The sequence below is a fragment of the Rhinolophus hipposideros genome (genome assembly GCF_964194185.1).
Source record: "Rhinolophus hipposideros genome assembly, chromosome: 8".
Classification (NCBI taxonomy): Eukaryota; Metazoa; Chordata; class Mammalia; order Chiroptera; family Rhinolophidae; genus Rhinolophus; species Rhinolophus hipposideros.
The window spans coordinates 80,094,010-80,116,504 of NC_138054.1; the positions used below are offsets into that span (position 1 = coordinate 80,094,010).

The 22,495-nt window shown below is 40.5% G+C and overlaps 2 protein-coding genes across 3 annotated transcripts in view; one reads left to right on the forward strand and one right to left on the reverse strand.

The window, feature by feature from the left end:
• Positions 1-14,426, reverse strand: part of KDM1A (lysine demethylase 1A) — a 55,169-nt gene extending 40,743 nt beyond the window's left edge. Inside the window, exons 1-2 of one of the 2 annotated variants that reach the window (XM_081056608.1) lie at positions 13,931-14,426; positions 6,253-6,418 (exon numbers count right to left, since the gene is read on the reverse strand). In XM_081056608.1, the coding sequence (XP_080912734.1) occupies positions 6,253-6,418; positions 13,931-14,275 (511 nt within the window). In that variant the 5' untranslated portion in view covers positions 14,276-14,426. The remainder of the gene's footprint in view (positions 1-6,252; positions 6,419-13,930) is intronic. The other variant, XM_081056609.1, reaches the window with a different exon arrangement.
• A 3,949-nt stretch (positions 14,427-18,375) lies between these two features.
• TEX46 (testis expressed 46) lies at positions 18,376-20,211 on the forward strand (the record flags this gene model as incomplete). The annotated part of the gene is made up of 2 exons (XM_081056435.1): positions 18,376-18,567; positions 19,915-20,211. The coding sequence occupies 2 exons, from the start codon at positions 18,376-18,378 to the stop codon at positions 20,209-20,211; spliced, it is 489 nt and encodes a 162-aa protein (XP_080912561.1).
• Between the last annotated feature and the right edge of the window lie 2,284 nt (positions 20,212-22,495).

Below are 22,495 nucleotides of genomic sequence, written 5' to 3' on the forward strand. Positions count from 1 at the left end.
AAGTGCTTCATAAAAGCCCAGCTTCATCCCTTCATGTTTAATATAAAACTTCCAAAATCCAACTTTGGGAATAACATTTAAAAACAACTTCTGAGTTCTCCACCATACTTTGAATACATTTTTATTGTATTGTTTCTTCTTCACTGTAGTCAATTATAAGCTGTAACCCTAGACTGGACTGAATTCTTCAGCTTTGAACCCTCCGAATCCAGCACTGTGCCTGGAATAAAGCACTGGAGTTTTACAATTAATGTGTGTAGAATGAAGTAAATGGGGACCTACCACATTTAAGGGCATCTTATTTTGTGTAGAAAATGGCTCTTATTTTTTTTCAAATGTTCCCCTCCACACTATCAATTCCCATACTTCTTCTTCTTCTCTCTTTTTTTTAAAAAGAGTTTATTGGGGAAGCGGAAGAGGACTTTATTAAGGATTTTATAGGGGAATAGTGTGTACTTCCAGGACTTTTTTCCAAGTCAAGTTGTTGTTCTTTCAGTCTTAGTTGTGGAGGGCGCAGCTCAGCTCCAGGTCCAGTTGCCATTGCTAGTTGCAGGGGGCACAGCCCACCATCCCTTGCGGGACTCGAGGAACCGGCAACCTTGTGGTTGAGAGGATGCTCTCCAATCAACTGAGCCATCCGTGAGGCAGCTCAGCTCAAGATGCCGTGTTCAATCTTAGTTGCAGGGAGCGCAGCCCACCATCCCTTGTAAGACTTGAGGAGTTAAACCAGCAACCTTGTGGTTGAGAACCCACTGGCCCACGTGGGAATCGAACCGGCAGCCTTCAGAGTTAGGAGCATGGAGCTCTAACCGCCTGAGTCACCGGGCCGGCCCCCCTACTTCTGTTTTTTTAACTCTTCCAGTAAGCCAAGAAGGATTTGGGAAGACTTACTTCCCTGTCACCCTTTCTGCCTCTAAATTTTTATGTTGAAATGTGATATTTAAAAGTGTTTTGCCTTCTTTTTCACATTTATGTATACTTTTTGTGTCTCATATGAGGCTATAATTTGCAAGTGGGGACCGTGTGTTGTAGTGATATACATCTTAGTCTACTTTTAGTTCTCTCTCAATATAAAAAAAATTCTTGAATTGATCTAGATTACGTTATCAGCCTGCGGCATTTTTCTTAGCCCTCCAGTAAATTATTCTGGAGCGCAGTTGCAAATCACAACACTGAAAAGATGCCACACACACATATGCATGCACACACAAAAGAGGGTCTCCTCCTGGGTGTGAGGATGTAATAGAATTTTATAATCTTTCCTGTGGCGCTAATCTGTGTCAATTCTCCCCAAACCTGAAAGCTATTCCTGCTCTCTGACCACTGCAATTGTAGGCATGAAGAGAAAAATCTGAGATAAAAAGCCTGGGATAAGCCACTTGAGAAATACTTACAGCATGGTAAAAAAAACAACAACAACAACAACAAAAACACACACAAAAAAACCACAAAACAAACACACACACACCCAAAAAACCTATTTATTCACCTGAACTCTGACCATTTAAGCACCCATGCTGCCGAACCCAGCACGTGGACTGGGTTTCATACTGTTGTAACCAGTATGATTGCCTCACAGGGGAAATCAGGGCACCTGATTAACAAAGAACTATGAAAATACAAAGACCACTATACAAATATTAGAACCACTGATTTTTTCTTTTAGAGTAAGGAAAGCCATCTTTAAGCCTTCTCTAGTCAAATTCTATCATACCAAGCTCCAGAAGATAATCCAAAAGATTCTGCCTTTTAGATTTTTGCTATACTGAATAAGCAATTCATCATTTTTTCGGTCATCGATCTTTTGTCAGATGGATATTTTCATTATAACCATATTTGTAATCAAATTTCATTGAGTTTTAAGCTAAAATCTTTCACATATACACATATACTTTGTACTTGCTACAATTTAGTATTTTTACTAATTCAGGTTGCATTTCCTTTTATGTGATTTTTAAACATACTTTCAACTTTCAGTATGACTATTGTATGACCAGGGCCCCAAAATTAAAATCAATTATTTTCATCATACCAATCTCTCACATCAACGATTTTTATAATTTGTTTACTAGGTTATATCTCTTTCAAACACACACATTCAATCTTAACATGCACAATAGAGGAGAGCACGTACTTTCCTTTGTTTATATACTTTAAGAATTCCTTTAATAATATAAACAAGGAGATAAAGTGATTTTTCCTAGTCATTCAATAAAATAGATTATAATACAGAACTCACAGATCAGCTAACAATATCTAATAACTGTATCTTACAAAATCAATTTGAAGAGTTAACCAGTGGTTCAATGAAGCCTTTGTGTTTCATTATAGGGTATTAACACATCACTGAGTCTGGAAAAATGGTACACATACACTTTTTAAAAAATTTTTAAAACATACTTCTGATGTCTCTATTGAGAAATCTATTAACTTGAAGAAGTCTAGAGAAAAGCACCTCAATAGCCCATTTCAAATTTCATTTCATTTAGAGTTAAGTTTCTATAAAAGTCTTAAGCTATATACAACTAAGTTACTTCTGACACAAAATGAAATGTATCTTTCCAAACCAGAGTACCTAAACAGTCATCCAATACAAAATTGAAATCCAGGAACTGCAAGTGAGGTTTTTCTGGAAATTTTCAACTGCTGAAAGGCAGTGGTGAAAAAAAAAATCATATTTTTGTATGGAAATAAAAAAAACCTAAGTGGTAGCAAATCAGTTAATACAGTAAATCCTCACTGAGGAATAATCTAAGGTACATAGCATAACAACTGAGCTCAGGAAAAAAAAAGGATTTCTTCAACAGACGGCTACTTTAACAAAGGGGCAACTATTCTAAACCAGTAGTCCAACTGAAATTTTACTCTATTTTATAGACGCTCCACTATTCTCTGATACTACTGATAACCAAACATTCAATGCCAAACACAGCCTGTTCAGGTTCAATTGCCATGAACTAAAAAATAAAAAAACAAAAACACACCTTGACAGAAAAATCACTAGAAAACCAAAAACCATCATTTATTAAAAACATTCAGTGTATAGAAAATGTAAAATGTAAAAATACATGAAAATGTTTAAGGAAACAAATTAAGTAGATTTTAAATATAAGCAACAATATTTAATAGAAAACCACATTTTCACTCACGGGACTACCACAGAACTATATATAAGCCACATTAAGTTATCAAAAATTGACAAATCTAAAAACAGTGTTTAAGCCAGAACAGAGAACTTCTTCCCAATTAAACAAATCCAAACAAACAAAAAACTCCAAACTTCTTGTTTCCATAAACATTCAACTTGGATATTGAGAACATTTTTCCATTGACCCAAATCCACTAAACTTGATTATAAAATAGCCTAAGACATCTCTGCAATTCCAGCTCTCTTTACTCCTTTAGTTCACCTTACAGAGCACATCAGATTGATTTTTCCAAAACATGTAATTTGGTACAATACCCTTCACTCAAAAAAACCTCAGTGCTTCCTCCCCACCCCTCCATCCTCCCAGTGCTTAAAGAACATTGAGTCCATATTCCTTAGCCTGGTAACAACCAAGGCTCCAGCCTTCCTCTCTGGCCTCCTCTCAGAACTCTCCTAGAGGAATTTTCTACAGTCAAATGGTTTGACCCAATGACTTCAGAACATCTTGAGCATTCATAATTAACAAAATATTTTATTATTCTTAACATTGTGGAAAGCAAAGCAAAATTTTCTAGACAGATTTAAAAGTTGGTAAGAATGAAATATATTCAAACCTTACTTACACAGTTTAAGAGGGTAAGTTAATTTCTAGCTCTTACCTAAAATAACTGAGATGAAGAAAAGATCTGATAAAGAACCAGACTCACATCTTCTCTCAAGATTTTAAGATATTCATATGGCAATATTTCCATTCAATTTTTGAATGCAAACTCAAGTGAAAGAACTGGTTCTGTAAGATAAGAGATTTGGAAACCCTGGACAGTTTCTAAATACTTGAACTCACCTGATAATATCTCATGATTCACTATCAGGGCCCAGTCTATTTCTAAATTATATAAGTCAGTAAACTGTCACTACTTTTCTGAGGAACATACTTCCCTAAATCACCCTGGAATTTTTTTTTTTTTAATTTTCAGTTGTTTTAAAGGAAAAACAACTTTATTTTCATAACCACACATGGTAAGTTTTAGCTGTTATCAACACATCTCCGAGCACTGACGATATCCTTAACTTAAGAAACAAATCTTTACCTTCCCCCCAAAATATTAAGATAATTAAACTAAAGCACTGTATTAAAATTAGCTAGAACATAATCGTATAAATACAATTCATTAAATCCTACAGCCCTTTGCTAAGATATTTACTTTTTGTGGGAACAGTCCCAAACATTTACAGGAAAAGAATAAATAAATGTTTTCACAAAAAGAAAACACCAACACCAAGACTTGGTTTAAAATTTTCAGAGGACAAGGAAAGTATGTATCAACTGGGTAACAATGATAAATCAGTTATTTACTGAAAACACTGACAACCACACAAAGAGGGTGGGGCAGCATCTGAGAAATCAGGTCGCCTACTGAATAACACTTAGCACCCAGAACTAGGGGATCAGTAGCCCCTCGATGTATCTCATTAGCAAGTCTACAGCAAAGGTAGAAAAAAAGAAGGCAAGAGTCATGAAGAATACAGAAGAAAGTAGAGTAAAGGGAAGAGAGTTAAAATATAAATCTAGAAAAAGGAGAGGAAAAAAATCAACAAAAAGAGAGGAGGGGTGGAGGTCCAGAGAAGGCTACATATGCCTAAGGGATATTAGTCCGAAAGGTAAAATCCTACTCTCAAGGAAGAGTTGTCCAAGAAGTCATTTTAAGAAAGTTCTAGGAAAATCATTCTAAGAAAACCCCTAATTCCTAAGATGAACCCAGAATATAATTATTTTTTTCTAAATGTTCTCAAACTATGTTCTTTTTATTACACTTTATTATAATTACTGTAAATTATTAATATAAATTTTTATCTTTGAGAATTTTAGCTGCGATCTATTTGTATATTCTAAATCAAATGTAAATTAACACCTGGTTTGTAATCCTCTCAAATAATACATTGGTATGAATCCTTTTTTCTTAAATAAAATAACTTCTGGTGATTTATATAACACAAGAAAAACCTAAAAGACGGAGGGGGGGGGAGAGGGAGAGGGAGAGGGAGAAGGAAGGGGGGGAGGAGAGAGAGAGAGAGAGAGAGAGAGAGAGAGAGAGAGAGAGAGAGAGAGAGAGACAACAGATAAAAAAACTTCTCAAACAAAATATGCCTTAGTCTGGGTTCCTATGAAAGTCATACAAGAAATAGCAGATGGGGTCTGAAACAAGCATTTTGTTTTTAAAAGGTGTAGGACTAAAGGAACTGTTGAGGTGAATGGGCCTAGAACCACTGGAAAAATAAAAAGTATTTTAAGGTGACCTTAGTGAAAATTCAAGGTCAAGAAGATTTAATGAAATGCCATTGAGGGCAGAAGACATGAAACATGAATGAAGACTCTGCTTGTGTTTGGTCTACAACAGACTGGATGTCTCTCTCTCATTGGTCTGGGTGTCCTCAGCAGGACTCAAGCTAAAGGGACATTAGCAAGAACTCTTTAAAGATATGTGAAGCTCTGAAACCAATACTATAAACTCCAACAATCTTCCCATGCCGCAAGAAAGACTGTGTGAGCTTAGAATCTATTCACAGCCTTTTCTTATATCGGTCCTTTCACTGGAGGGCTCGATGACACAAATAGTAACAGTTACTTAGGCCTTTTCTTTGACATCAGAATATATTTTTAAATTTGTCACCAGGAAAAGACCCTCCTCAAAATTGGTCCACACCACGAAGGTCTGATCTAACCATCTGGTAAATGTACAATTTAGCCAGAAGAATTTCTGAACCGTTCTATCTCTAAATTCTGAACCAGAGTTATCACTGAGGGTTCTGGCTCTTTGGATTAGGCTTTCTGTATGTTTTCTCTAATTGTTTATTTTCTCCAACTTTCCAACTGCCTTATACTGCTCTATCCTTCTACCCCTTTCTTTACTTTCCTCCTTCCTGTGTGTACAGATCTACACAAAGCGTATCAACACATATGTACATGCATACATAAAGACACACATGGCCAATACCAGAATATAAACCAAAGATAAAGACATAAATAACATTACAGAATAGGAATCAATCCATTTATTTTTATTTCCAAGATAAAACAAAACTGGTTGGCTACTACAACTTACCAGATGGTTCTTCAGGCTCACTTTCATTTTCTTCCTCGGGTGGGGCTTGCGGGGGAGGTGGGGGAAGCTTCTTTTCCTTCTCTGCTTTAGCATTTCTCTCTTCTTCTGAATAATACTCATCTTCTGAAAGGTTGGCCAAGCTTTCATCCATCTCTCTGTACTCTACCTATATGGAGATTATACCAGGGAAAGCTAAATACAGTGAACATCTAAAATCAGGGACTCAATTTGGAACCATGTAGACTGCTTTTTAACAGCAAATTTTTTTTAATTAAAGTTTGTTAGGGTGACAATTGTTAGTAAAGTTACATAGATTTCAGGTGTACAATTCTGTATTATATCATCTATAAATCCCATTGTGTGTTCACCACCCAGAGCCAGTTCTCCTTCCATCACCATATTATTTTGTACAGCAAATTTTAAGGGAAATAAGCAAGTAACATGGAACAAGCTAGCTTGGTAATGGGTAGCTATTAAAAACAAAATCTCTCCTGAAACAATCTTGTGTCAATTCAGATTTAGCCCAACATGCAACTTTTACATCATAGCACTGACGTTTAGATGAATGACTCTGAGGCTCTCTAAAACTCTGAAATCGAAAAAAAAATGTGTGTGTGTCTGTGTATAACATATTCATGTTCACATACTAGAAGTTTCAACAATTAACCCCCAGTTGGGCAAAAATATAGCTAACTAGAATAACAAGTCTGTCTAATGCCAAGTGTGTACGTTTAACTATTATTTCATGGGAAAACAGCAAAAGAATGCCAGGAACCAAATCAGGGGTAGCAGGGAGGGGGGAAGATAAAGAATAAAAGTTGCAAATGGCAACAGTGAAATCGAAACTATGAAAAGACACGTTAAAAAAAATAACTGATGACCTAAGAGAGTTGAATGATTCGAGCAAAGAATCCTACTACAACAAATTAAGAAGTGATGTGGAAATGGATATTACAGGTCTTAATTCACATTATGGTTACAGGAGAGAACCAGGTAATAAATAGAAAGAGTAAGCGGTCTTAGTGAATGTTTTACTGGGGGGGTAAAACAACTTAGAACAGGGAAGATTATTAAAGACCTGTTTGCCGAAATGTGTAATATGGTATTACAAAATAGTCATCAACTTTGGAACGCTGTCAAACTCATCGTAAGTCCTACTCTAATAGAGATTCCAGGAAGCCATAGAAACAACAGCTCTCTATTTCAGATTTAATGAAAGGATAAAGTGAATGAAACAAAAAATTTAGATGTGCAGACAGAGCAAAAACATGGTTTTCACATATACAATATACCTAACTTATTAGATTTCTGAAACAAATAGTCCTGTGAATTATAGTGAATGTAATCTATTTTAACTTTTGAAATATCTTTGAAAATGACTCCAGATGGCTGGCTGCTTTTATATTTATTGTTTTTTCTTTTTTAATGACATGACCACAGGATTTGGGAGGCATCGGAGTAAATGGCTAGGGGAGGTTAGAGTTTTAACGACAACAGGGATTGGATTAGAAAATGGAAACAAAAAGTAAGGATAAATTGAATAGTTCTGATCCACGCGCTAAGAATATTACGTAACACATGAATAATTGTACTCATCTATCAAATACTGAACACTGAGTACATGGCAAAATGGAGAAAACGATTATGAATGTGTCTCCCTACCCTTAATAAGCTGAAACTCTAATTGCAAACAAAAGATCCTGTTCAGGTGACCATGTTATAGAGAGGCTTTACAATGAAGCCTCTAAAAATGTAAACTTTATCCTATTTGACAAAGGTAAACAGTAGGAATAGATCTCAGGACAATGGGTAAAAGAGCAGCAAAGAGGGAAAAAAGTTTCAAAGAGGGAGAGGGGCCAGAAAATGTAATATATGCGTATGGCATGCAGTTTCAGCTCTCTTTTATCCCTCAACAGTGCCTGACCCCTGTCCATCCCAAAGATTCAGCCCTGTAATCCCATGCCCATCAATCCTATCCATTCAATCAATAATCACTTAACAAGTATCTACTCTGGAACTGGGCAATGTGGAAATTCTGAGACAAACAAACAATAATACAAGATCCTTTCTACTGCAGTAGTTCAATGTTTCCCAAAAGAGGTTCCGTAAGACACTACACCCTTTGAAGGAAAAAGGAATCCAAGATCAAGTTTGGGAAACACTGCCATTTTTATAGGTCCCCAGAGTAATAATGCACATGAAAGGTACTGAGAAATTTTGCAGCAAAAACAATCTAACGTTGTTTAATCCAATGTTTTAAGTAATAACTATTAACAAGGAATATACTTGGAAAAGGCTGGTCTAGAGAGTTCTTGGTTTTTAGGGAAAAAAAAGATTAGAAAAATACCTAGAGGTAGAAGCAAGAATATCTATAGGTAGTACTGAAAAACAACAAAACATTGTGTTCCACAGAACCCTCGTACTCTTCGGGATTTCATTTATTAATTTTTAAATGTATCTTTAAAACAAGTAAGTACACACTCATATGTGTTATCCAAACTATGACCCTTTGGAGATCACCAACACATGAACTTATACTGTTTGGGTAAATCGATTTGGGGGAGACTTAACGATGAAATTTCTTCTGTCATCTCTATTCAAGTGAGAGCCTCCTGAGATGGCAAAGGAAACTGAACAAACAAAACAACCTTTTGTACTACTACTTATCAATCAGTACTGGATCTTCACAATACTTCACAAAGAAAACACAGAAATCAAATTAGATTCTAAGGCTGAAAAAGACTGCAACTACAATGCTTAACCTCCCTTCTCAAATTTGGCTCTATCAAAACAGCCTCATTTTCTCTGACAACTAAAATAAATGTTATAAATTTACTTCTTAAAATAAAACAAGCAAGCAGTATTATATTCTGGGATTTCGCATAAAATTTTATTTTGTAAAAAAGGGTTCCTCCACTTAATAAAAAGTTTTAAAACCATCTGAAAGACTCATATAAACTCGAAAAAATAAAAACTATTCTCTAAGAAAAGGAATAGATACCTTGACCATAAAAGACTAGGAATATCTCATCCCTAAATAAAATCTTCAAAGACTTCAGAGGTTCTACAAACTATGTTCATAAAACCAAGGACATGAAGATGTCCCAATTGGAGGATACGAGTCAGCAGGGTAATCATTCTTACCTTTACGTGGACAGGCAACCCTCAAATTTACCTCTCGAGTCCCTCCCTTCTTTTCCACACACTTGCTACAATGCTTTACTCACTTCCAAATCTCCTTAAAGCTCCAGCCTTTTTGTTGGGTTGTTTTACTCTTTCTTCCTTTTAATTCACTTAGGGTCCAACTGCCAGATTAATTTTCCAAATACGTGATATTTTCAGATAGTTTAATATATGAACGTCAACCTTTTCAAACCAACATATAAATTCTCCAGCTCTAACTAATCAAATTTATCTCTAGTCATTTTCTAACAACACTAGTCAAAAACTTCTCAATGTTATTTTGCCCATCCCTAAACTCCTTAAAACTTACTCCTACCCTTTTCTGTTAATCTGATGGCTGAAATGCAAGGCCCACCACCTCTGCAAATTATTCCCTAACTATTCCTAACTTACAAATACATTTTACCTTTGTCTGAATTCTCATAGCACTATGATCTGCACTTCCTAGTCTAGTGTGTGCTGTCTGATGGAATTTTCTACAATAATGGAAATATTCAGCATCTGTGCTTCCAATAAGGTAGAACCAGCTACATATGGCTAGTGAGTATTTTTTATTGAGGCTATTTAAGTTTAAACTAAAATTACAAATTGAGTTTCCTCTGTCTTACTAGTCACATGGTAAGTGCTCAATAGCCACATCTAGTGTTTGACTCTCTACAACCTGAACACTAGTGATACCTCCAATTTATCTTGATCCTAGAAAACCCTCATTTACAATTAAATTCATTTGTCCATTGTTCCCAGTGTTCAGTTGTCCACTCTGGACTCCCTGTTGCTTTTCAAACCACTTTGTACTATATTCCAAGCATTTTCCACATCCTTTTCTCCACTGGTAGTACTTTATTAATGGGCACCTACTTACTATATGCCAGACACTGCAATAACTATTTTGTTTACATTGTAATTAAACCTATTAACTTACAAGGTAGGGTTTATTTTCCTGGAGAAAATGAATCATAGGAAGATTTAACTCCAATAAGCCTGTCCTTTCCCAGAATACTTTTCTAAAGTCTGCTCATTTTCCAGGCCCAGCTGAAGGCCACCATTCCTGAAGCTATGTGGTATTCCTAAAACCCCAACCCAATTATCAATTTCAAATCTTATACATTTTGCTATAATGTTAATGCATACATTCTCAGAGGTGAATTTATTCTGATACTGATGAAACAAGCTTTAGGGATCCTCATTGCATGGACCCCTTCCAATACCCTGAACCTAATTTTAATACATAAATATATAATTTTTAAAAAAAGGGCCCTCAAAATTGAATAAGCTCCCAAGCCAAAAAATATAGATGTATGTCTTGGATACACCTCAGAAATCTTGAAGCAAGTGCCTGTCTACACTGGACTCAGATTGCTTTTTACTCCTATGCATACTCTATTCATCAAGATCTGTGTCCTCTGGCTCCCAAGGCTGGCTATTAGTATGTCAGTTTCCCCAGTTCCTTACTTCCTAGTCACTCCTCAAAATAAACACATAACCCATTTTTCTTTTTAGAGTTTCAAGAGTTAATTACAATGGGAAAACAGTATAACAGGAATTAAAATAAACACAGGAAAATTATAAAGAAATCTTACAGCATGTCCCAAATCGTTCTAGAGATTCGAAGCAATCACAATCAGAATTTCAGCTGCCTTATTTGTAGAAATTCATAAACTGATATTAAAATTCATATGGAAATGCAAGGGACACAGAACAGCCAAAACAATCTTAGAACAAAGTTGGAGAATTTGCACTTCCTGATTTCAAAACTTATTGCAAAGCTACAATAATCAGGACATTGTGGAAATGACATAAGAATGAAAATATGTACAGATCAATGGGATAGAATTAAGAATTCAGAAATAAACCCTTACATTTATGGACAACCACTCAAAGAGGGAGAGAATGGTCTTCAAGAAATTGTGCTGGGGCAAGTAGATAATCCCATGCAAAAGAATGAACTTGAACCTGTACCTCACACCATATAAAAAAATTAATTCCAAAATGATCATAGACCTCAATACAAGAGCTAAAACTATAAAACTACTAGAAGAAAATGCAGGAGTAAATTTTCATGATGTTGGATTAGGCCATGATTTGTTAGATATAACACCATAAGCAAAAGGGACAAAAGATAAATTGAACACTGAAATTAAAAACTTCTATAATCACCACACATAAAAAGACAACCCAATTTAAAAATGAGCCAAGGATTTGAATAGACATTTCACCAAAGATACACAAACAGCCAATAAGCCCAAGAAAAGATGCTCAACATCGTTAGTCACTGGGGTAATACTACAAATCGAAACCACAATGAGATACCACTTCACTTCCACAAGGATGGCTATAATTAAAAGATAGACAGTGTCAACTAGGATGGAGAAATTGGAACCCTCATACATTACTGGTAGGAATGTAAAATAGTGTGGCTGCTGTGGAAAACTGGCAGTTCCTCAAAAAGTTGAAACACAGAGATACCATATGACCCAGCAATTCTATACCTAGGTATATACTCAAGAGAACTGAAAACATATGTTCACACAAAACACTGTACATGTAACAGTATTACTCATAATAGTCAAAAAGTGGAAACAACCCAATGCCCATCAAATGATGAACAGATGAACAAAATGTGGTGTATCCATACAAATTATTCGCCACAGAGTTATCAAGTACTGAATGGAAGTGCTACAATATGGATGAGCCTTGAAAACATGCTAAAGCCAGACACAAAAGCCACATATTATATGATTTACATAAAATGTCCAGAATAGGCAAATCCAACCCATAGAGACAGAAAGTAGGTTAGTGGTAGCAGTAGTAGGGGCTGGGGAAGGGGGGACTGGGGAGTAACTGCCAATGGTACATGTGTCTGCTGGGGGAGACGAAAACATCCTAAAATTGTGGTGCGGGTTGCACAACTTTGAATATGCTAAAAACCACTGAATTGTACACTTAAAAAATGGTAAATTTTATATGTGAATTATCTCAAAAGAGACCCCATTTTAAAAAAAAATCTTTTAACATGGTTTCTGGCCACACTTTCTATTAAAATAGTAAAATTAAAACCCCATTAGGCTTCTGCCCTCTTATTTCATTTCTGAATTGGGAGTCACCAACCTCTGTGCTTTTCGAACCCATGCTTTGGTAAAAGCCCCAAAAAGCCTTTCCATCTTGTACTTAGTACAGGGTATTTTTGGAGAGAGGTCTCTCAAGTGGACGGCTGAATCTGAGGGCTCTCAGTCTGGGTAACACTCATCTCAAGAAGCGCCTGGTACTGAAGCTCTCAGAAGGAGAGGCACGGACCTGATCCTTCCTCACGGCCCTGAGAGAGGACCGACCCTGCTGACACCCTGATGTGGGACCTGTGGCCTCCAGCACTGAGACAATAATGTTGTTTAAGACACAGACACACACACACACACACGCACACACACACACAAAGACTCGGTATGCTCACTTAAAAATTATACACAGGGAGACAACTTGTTATATGTGTAAATTATACAAATCACATGACTCTAAATATTTACTTAAGAGCTATGTGTACATATATTCCCAGTTTTTCAACGGGATCATAAACCCTCCAGAAAAGGCCCCAGTGTCTACAGTCTGTGCTCTGGCGCTGCCACAGTGCCCTACACACTAGGTGTCCCATGTGGTCCTTTGTTCCAGAGGCTCCCGACACCTTATCACGACACACACTCCGGCTCCACCCCTTACTTGGCCGCGTGACTTTGGGCAAGTGGCTTAAACTGGGTGCCTCAGTTTACATCCTTCTCCAAACGCAGCGAACGATACCTGCCCGTTGGTGTTTGGCAAACGTGTGCTGTGGACCACGCTCCAGACACAGCACCTGGCCCCCCGAGATGCGAGGCAGCCATTGTCTGTATACACCGCCGGGTGGCACATCTCTCGCTCCCCGTCTAGGGCCGCCCCGATTGACATTTGCCTTTTTAATCAACTTCATCTGTAAAAATCTAGGTCAAAAGCCACTGAGAAGATAAAAGGAAAACTCCTAGCACACAGCAAGGGCTCGGAAAAAAACCACCACGTTCCTCTCCTTTCGGGGCCCGTGGCCAAGGCGAGTTCTTCGGCGTCTCCCTACAGCCCCAACGCGCTCCCCGGGGCAAGTCCATCGACGTCGCTGGGCGACTCCCAGGCGCAGCTGGGGACACACGAGTGGTGGCTGGCTCCCACGACGCCCACCGTGACTCCACGTCTGGGAGCCATTTTTCCCCCAAGAGAACGACAAGGTGTGCAAGGCGCAGTGAGTAAAACAGCCCTGCCATCAATGGCCCTCTCCCGGGACGGCCTGGGACCAGCACAAAGACCGCATTCCACACAGGCAAGGACCTCCCGCGCCACCGCACGCATCCGGCCGCGGGGAGGTCCGGGTGGGCGTGGGGCTCAAAGCTCCGGACCCGGGGTGGAAGGGCGAGGGGGCTGGACAACCTCGGGGGGGCCACACGGGGCTGGGCGGCGGCGGGGGCGGGTCAGGGCTCACCTTCGCCCGCTTGCGCCGGCTGGTCCGTCGCCCCTCCGGAGTCTCCGCGATGCCCGTTTCCATGGGGGTCGCAGAACCAGGCCCTCCCGCAGGCCCGGTTTGAGGCCCGGCGGACCCCGGCGGCTCGGCCAGGCCCCCGGGGGGCGAGGCCCGTGGAGGCTCCTTCTTGCGGGGAGTGCGCTCCCCGGCCGCCCCCGACCCAGCCTCCGCAGGGCCCGACAGGCCCGCTGGCGGCGCGGCCCCCTCGGAGCCGTTCTCGGCGCCGGCCGCTGACCCAGTGGCGGCCTCCGACCCGGCCGCGGCCGCCGCGGCCGCCGCAGCCGCCGCCTTCTTCCCAGACAACATTTCGGACGGCCGGGCTGCTGACGGCCGTAGGGGCCGCTCAGTCGGGGGGTCGGGGGGTTCACAGCCTCCTCGCGCCGCTTCACTTCACGCCGTCCGCGCGCTGCCAACCGCCGTGGCGCACGCACGCGCTGAGCGCCCTCCAGCCGCGTCTGGACAAAAAGGCCGAGACTCCCCCGGCCCCGCCCTCCCTGCTGTCATAGAGCTGCGTCCTTGCGGCTAGAGCGGCACCACGGCAAGGCGCGCGATGCTTTCCTAGAGCGTCTCCTTGGCCTTTGGAGTTGGGTCCCAGCACCTTCCTGGTCCTAGGGCTTCTGGGCCAGACTGCACCTCCGAGGGCGACCGTTTCATCCAGGGACTTCCATGCATTTATGTATTCATTCACTCATTCATTCATTCATTCATTCATTCACTCACTCATTCGTTCACTCATTTCATTCGTCAATTCAACCACCATTTGTCAATGCTTACTAGGTGACAAGGGTTTAATTATGAAGTTCCTGCTTTCAAAGAGCATGTGGTCTTGGGAGGGGAAAACATACATGTAACTGGTAGATCATCTTATTTATTCATAACTGCCCTGCTTGTAATGGGGAAATCCTGGAGAGCAAACGAGTTTCGTGGTAATAAAATGGACAGAAGTTAGGAAATCCAGCTTTGAATCCAACAGGATTGCTTTTGTCCCCAGGACTTTGGTTTTGCTTTCTCTCTATAGCACTCCCTCGCTCTCATCTCCCTCCATTCTCTATGCCCCACCCCACATACATAACACCTGTTGCTACAACAGGGTAATTCTTTCCAATGCTGCTGAGGGTAGTGGTGGTTTAGTCTTTTAATTCTTCCAGGAATCCAGGCCTTGTGTTCTTCAAGCTTATTTCCACTTATTACACCGAACTATAATTGCTAAGAACTACGAGACATGTCTGTCTCTTCAAAGTATAATTTTCAAACAATTAATCCATTTACATGAAATCCGAGAATTGGTAACTCTAATCTCTAGCGATAGAATCCAATGTGGTTGCCTGGGAGGAGGGGGGATTTGAGGGGAGGTTGGGGGGGCGAGGGAGGAGTTGACTGCAAAAGAACAGGAGAAAACTTGCTGGAGATAATAGAAATGTTTTATATCTTGACAGAGGGTGTATATACGTTAGTCAAAACTCATTGGCTGTACAAGGAAAATAAGTATATTTTATTTTATATCGATTGTAATTCAATGAAATTGAGTTTAAAAAAAAAACTAAGCAAACCAAAAAAGAGGCAATTAAGTCCAGGAAAACTAGAAGCTGCGCAAGAAAGTGTAATCATAGTACAATATATGGCTACATTGTGAGCTACACTGGCCTAATAAGCAATAAATACTGTTTTAACCAAAGGGATAGAATTATACTGAGAGAATGGAAAAAAGGGCAAGCTTGTGGAAGAGAAGGATGAGGGAGGTTTATGGAAGGAAAGGTTCTGCCTGGGAGCAAAACCCTCATCTTCCATCTTAAAAACATAATATATCAAAAATGAGAAATCAAGAAATAACAGTATAAGCATATTATTTGGATATATCAAGATAAATACCAGAAGAAACAGCTAATAGTTAGAATATGCTAAGAGTTAGTTTCTCTGAGTCATAGAACTCGAGGGTGGGAAGGGGTGAGATGGGAGATTGAAGTTTGTTTTACACCCTGTAGTTTTATTTGACTTGTTTGCACATGGAATAATTTGATAAAACTTAAAAATTATGTTTTTAAAATATGTGTATCCTCAAAGGGTCAAACCCACCAATTCCCCTTTCAGGAAGACATTCTCTGGAATTATTTAAGTACATGCACAAAGATTTAACTTCAATGCTGATTATCTCAGGTTATGTATAATAACAATAAATAAGAACTAACCTAAAGGCCTCCAAACTGGCAATGAATTGAAAATATTAGAATATCAGGGCCATTGAAATCGTATTAAAATTGTAATACTCAGTATGTACGGATAACAAAAGATGAATACAAGTCATGTGTATACATTTTTTTGGCACCCAGGTATATAATCATTCTGTTAGTGGAAAAAAGAATGCTGGAATAAGATTGCAAAGTTAAATAAGAAAAAAAAATAGTTAATGTCCTACAAGGCCATAAAACTATGAATTTTGGGGATTATCTTTTCTATCAGAAAGAACTCATTTGAATCTATTTACCGATAATAATAATAATAATTATTATGATGATAATTATAATTTGCAGCTTATTCATTTTTCCCCCAAAATATAGGCATACCTTGGAGATATTGCGGTTTTGGTCCCAGACCACTGTAATAAAGCGAGTATCACATGATAAAGCCAGTCATAATCTTTTTGCTGGTGGAGGGTCTTGCCTTCAATTTGTAAAAAGTACAACATCTGTGAAGCACAATACAGCAAAGTGCAATAAAATGAATTAGGCCTGTAACTAATTAATTTCATTTTCTTAAATTGTGGTGAAATACATGTAACATAAAATTTACCATCTTAACCATTTTTAAATGTACAGTTCACTAGTGTTAAGTACATTCACATGTTGTGCAATCTCCAGGACTCTTTTTATATTATAAAACTCTGTACCCACTGAATAATCCCCATTCCCCCATCTCCCCAGCCCGTGGCAATCACCATTCTACTTTCTGTCTCTATAAGCTTAACCACTCTAGATCTCTCATATAAGTGGAATCAAATAGCTTTTGTCCTTTTGTGACTGGCTTATTTTACTTACCATAATCTCCTCAAAGTTCATCCATGTTGTAGCGTGTGTCAGAATTTCCTCCCTTTTTAAGGCTGAATAGTATTCCAATGTGTATATGAAAATGACAATTAAGTTCACAAACTTCTTGCAACATTGTTGCTAACCTTTTTTGATCTCAGAGGGATTATTCATTATGAATTTGTACCAACTGGACAAACAGTTAACCAAGTTTACTATTTGGAAGCGCTGAAAAGGCTGCATGAAAGTTAAACAACCTGAACTTTCCACCAACAATTCATGGCTCTTGCATCACGACAATGCACCAATTCACACGGCACTGTCTGTGAGGGAGTTTTTAGCCAGTAAACAAATAACTGTATTGGAACACACTCCCACACTCCCTACCTGATCTGACCTCCTCTGACTTCCTTCTTTACCCGAAAATAAAGGAAATATTGAAAGGAAGACATTTTGATGACATTCAGGACATCAAGGGTAATACAATGACAGCTCTGATGGCCATTCCAGAAAAGGAGTTCCAAAATAGCTTTGAAGGGTAGACTAGGAGCTGGTGTCAGTACATAGCTTCCCAAGGGGAGTACTTCAAAGGTGACCATAGTGATATCCAGCAATGAGGTATGTAGCACTTTTTCTAGGATGAGTTCGCGAATTTAATTGTCAGGCTTCATATACAACATTTTGCTTATCCATTCAACTTTTGAGGGATTTTTGGGGTGGATACAACCCAAAAACAACCCAAAGGGTTGTTTCCACCTTTTGGCTATTGTGAATAATGCTGCTATGAACATAGGTGAACATGCTTTCAGTTCTTTAGGCTATATATTCAGAAATGGAATTTCTAGAGCAACTTATCCATTTTTTAAAAATTATTACCTGACTCCAGAGGGGGCCCCTAATCAATATTAAATAGTAAGTCAAAGTTACTTCCCCTAAAGCATCAGGGGACCAACAGGTGGGCCCATTAGACAATATTCTAGTATAACTGTGGACCCGCTTGTAGTAATCTTTTTGCCTTATTTCCAAATTTAGGATAATTTCTCTTTGTAATCTCCCTCCCTATGAGGGTAGCAGTTCTGTATTGCTGGCTATTTTCTTCTCAGTGGCTAGGCCCAGAAGTATTGTTGAGTGAATGAGGTATCACTAAGGCCTACATCACCTGGCTGTTGTGAGGACATCATGAGATGATGCTTGCAAACTGCCTGTCAAAGTCTGGCACATAGTAGCTGTTTAAGACACGGGAGCAGTGAATATTGTTATGCGGCAGCTGGGGGATGGGGGCTCATGACTCAGAGGAGGGGGCAGCCATGACTCATGTTATGGAGGCAACTGTCCTAGAGCGGGGACTGAGGCTGGATCTTGGGGCCTGGGTGCCATCAAGCCATAATGCTGGGGGAACTTGTGTCTCTTTTTAGGCATCTCTATGGGATACTTGATTCCTCAGGCGCCATAGGTACACTGGTAGCGTGGATGATCAGCTACAAGCCAGTCCTGTTTGGGTTCCTATTCCTTCTGTTGTTGCTTAGCAACTGGCTGGTGAAGCACGAACTCAAGCTCATCCCCTCAGAGCCCCAGCAGGTGAGCAAGAGGGGCCTTAGCCTCAGCTGAGGGTGATGGGATATTAACAGTTAGACTAGGGACTGGGGGACAGAGGAAGTGTCAGGATAATGGGGCCAGACTGAGGAATCCAGGGTTCTGCTCTCTAGCTGCCTCTTGGGTGATGGAGGACAAAGCACGTTCTTCACAAGGCTTCAGTTGTCTCAGCTGTAAAACCCGGACCATCCCAGCCTCTCCTACTTCATGTTTGAAGTTGACAGGCTTTGGCAACAGTAGCAACTACTTTGAAAGGGAAAAAAATGAAAATGGATGAACTAAAGATACATGTGTAACATAGACACATCTCTAAAATATAATAATGAAAATAGGAGAGATGTACGTAGAGTATAACATCTTTTATATAAAGTTTTAAAAAATGCAAAACAATACCCTATCTTGTTTATGAGTACACGTGTATTGGGAAAGTACATGAAGGAGGATTTCTCAACCTCTGCATGATTGACATTTTGGGCCGGATAATTCTTTGGGATGGGGACTGTCCTGTGCATTGTTGGATGTTCAGCAGCATCGTTGGCCTTTACCCACCAGATGCCATTAGCACCCCTTGTGTGACAACCAAAAATGTCTGCAGACATTGCCGAATGTCCCTCCCCCCACCACATAGGGCAAAGTAGCCTCCTACTGAGAACCACGAGTCTCAAGAAATGCCTGGAAAAAGTGAATACCAAATTCAGGATTGCAGTAGAGATGAGGTTCAGGGAGGGAGGGGAACATGCTAGGAGAAGGATCCACAATTCCATTTGTGATATTTTATTTCTTAAGCTGGTGTGGAAACATGGGTATTTGTTGTCATACTTACTTTTCTGCAAACCAGGTGTTTGTAGATGAATCCGAAACGAAAACATAAAGTATTATTATCAACTGGGGGAGGGGGCAGATGAGGATTATAAAGGTAAGAGCATGTCGTGAGACACGGAGGCTTGGCAGCTAGAGATTTTACAGAGCTTGACAAAACTCTCCGGCACGTTGGGAAAAGCACCAGCTCTGGTGACACAGGAATGTTTGGGGTGTGGGTTTTATGTTCTTAGTGAGTACAGCTTAGAGGCCATTTCATTTACTCCTTATGAACCAAAGGAAACTGTGGATTCTAGGAGCATGGGGGCTCTCCCATAGGCTGAGCAATGCTGAGAAAGGGACCTTCCCTCTCTGGGCCCCAATTCTCTCATCCACAAGATGTGTGCAAGATGCTCTCTTGGCAGGCTGGTTGTGAGACGTGATGAAGATGACGTTTATTATCTATCACTCGGCATGGGAAGGGATTATCATGATTAACCAGCCTTTCCTCTTTTCCTGGTGGTGGGAATTTAGCAAGAGGCAGAGAAACAAAAGATCTTCGAAGCCAAACCCCATGGCTACGTCATGAACACAAAAGAAGTCGAGAAACTGCATGCCTGCTTTGCCCTTCAGGACAAGCTCCTTGAACGGCTTATGTTCTGTGAAATGAAGCTGAAGGTCTTGGAAAATCAGATGTTCATCATGTGGAATAAAATGAATTGCTACAAGAGGTCAAGCCCGCAGCAGACTTTTGCCACGGGGAAGCGCCAGCTGAAGAGGCATGAGTCCATCTTCTCCATCTTCTCTAACTGCACCTCCAATTCCCCCTGACGAGGTCAGAAGGACTGGGGTGGGCTGGCTTCTTCTGATGTTGCCTTTACTCAGTAAAACCCTGTCAGAGACTATCGGATTTTCTTAGTAAATCACACTGGGAAGGAGGATTGGAGGCTGTAAGGTCCCCTCTGTCAAAGAAATCTACTCACTCGGTTAGCTAGAGAGCCACCTGTGACACAGCCCGACTCAGCCCTTCCTCTCTTTTGGTTGGACCACCTCAGTCCATCCTGGCCCAGGGCACTACACCTGTTCACCCGCAGTCTTACAGCGGCCTCCCCAGTGCTGCCCCACCCTCCAGGCTCCCCGCCACCCCTCTCTGCGCTCACAGGCCAGGGCAGGCCCTGCCAAGCACAGCACTGAGTGTGTACATTGCCTGTTCTTGAGCCAACATCTCGCCGTGGTTGACAAAATAAAACCCATAATCCTTACTATGGTGTTCAGGCCCTCCGTCCATTGATTTGACCCCTTTTCCAGCCTTTTTCCCTCCATTTCTCGCCCTCACATACTTTATACTATACCTCATGCCAGAGTATCCTAAACATCAGTCATTAGAGTACCTACCACCTTTGTGATTTTTCCCATAGCCTTGAACCACCTGAATATTTAACTCAATATTGTCCCTTTACATCGACTATTTTTTCCTTATATAAATGTAGCTATAAAAGAAAATCATAATCAAAATAACTTATCTATAAATTAAAAAGCGGCATCCTTTGCCTGAAATAGAACTTAACTGTCAAAATAAAGACAATGGAAACAAAACAATGTTACTGAGTTCTAACCAGAGCTGGGTTGCCCTCTGAAGGATCTGAGCCTGTGAATTCTGGGTTAAAAAGAGAGATTAACAAGTGCTAGCATTTGAAAGATGTGCTAGCACCATGCGGAGACTTTTCTCCATTAGGAGAATTGGAAAGGAACTCAGTCACCACCTCACTGAGACTTGATGCCTTCTTGGTGTCCCGCTTAAAGTCTTCTCTCTCCCCACAAGTCTCAGGAACTCTCACCAACGCAGACGACTGGCCATCCCCCAGATGTATCCACATCTCTGCTCATGTAGTTTCTTCCTCCGGAATCCTTTATCTTCCCTTTTCTGCTGCTAAAATTCTTCACTTCTTCCAAACCTAACACCTGCAGAAAGCTTCTCTCAACCCAGCTATAATGAATCTTTCCTTAGCACGCTCCTAACATTTTATCTACAGTGAATAGATAAAGAATCCTAACGGTTCTACAGTGAAATGTGTCACAATCTGCTGACACTTGATTAGTGCACATTTCTATGTGCTGTTCCCACCCTCCAACTAGATCGTAGACTCTTTGAGGGCAATCACAGTACGTGCTTCATCTGTATATCACCCCCCTCGCCCCATAGCATCTGGCACAGTGTCTGGTACACAGTCAGTGCTCAATAAAAAACATCTGTAGTTGTTGATCACCGTCTTTTATGTCTTGACATTTTCTCTGCCCGATCATTTTATGACTCTCCTATATCTTATTTTGTTTAAGAGCAGGATCTCTGGAGCCCGACTGCCTGGCTTTACATCCTGTCTCTATCAACTCCAAGCTGTGTGATCTTGCCCACCTCCAGGTTGTTCATTCTTGCCGTACCTCAGTTTCCTCAACTGTAAAATGGGGAGAGTAACACTACCGACCTCCTAGATTGATGTGAGGATTAGAGGAGTTACTGCCCCCCCCTCAGGTCTTTGTTCAAATGATTCCTTCTTAGTGAGGACTCCTGTGATTCCCCCTATTTAAAAATACAACCCTCCCTTGTGTGTCAGAGATCTTCTACTTGCCCCTCCAAGGCCACTCTCCATCTTTCTCCTGCCTTTTCTGCCAGAAGGCCAACCTGAGTGGACTACATCATCAGATTCCTTTGCCCTGTGGCATCCAGTTGAGTTTGACCAACAGGGATCCCTGGCAGAAGATGGAAGGGAAGGAGGAAACTGAGGTGCTTATTCACCCAGCTCCCTTCTCTGGGGTTGTCTTGGGATGGTTTAGAGCTGGCTGGGTCCCTTGACAGAGGGTCACTCCTCTCAGAAAGCTCTCTCTACAAGACCTCCTTCCAGGTTCGCTTTGGGCCCAGAGGAAGTAGCATCCCCCCAGGTACCAGCCCAGGTGCACTGCACCAACCTTCTGTGTTTTCTATAGCCTGCCACACTTTTGTAAATAGTCCCTTTTACACAGCTTCACGGGCCATTGCTAATGGTCTTGCTTGTATGGCCAGGCCATTGGACCACCCAGACTGGACCATTAGAAGAACAGCCATATGGTAACCACTGCT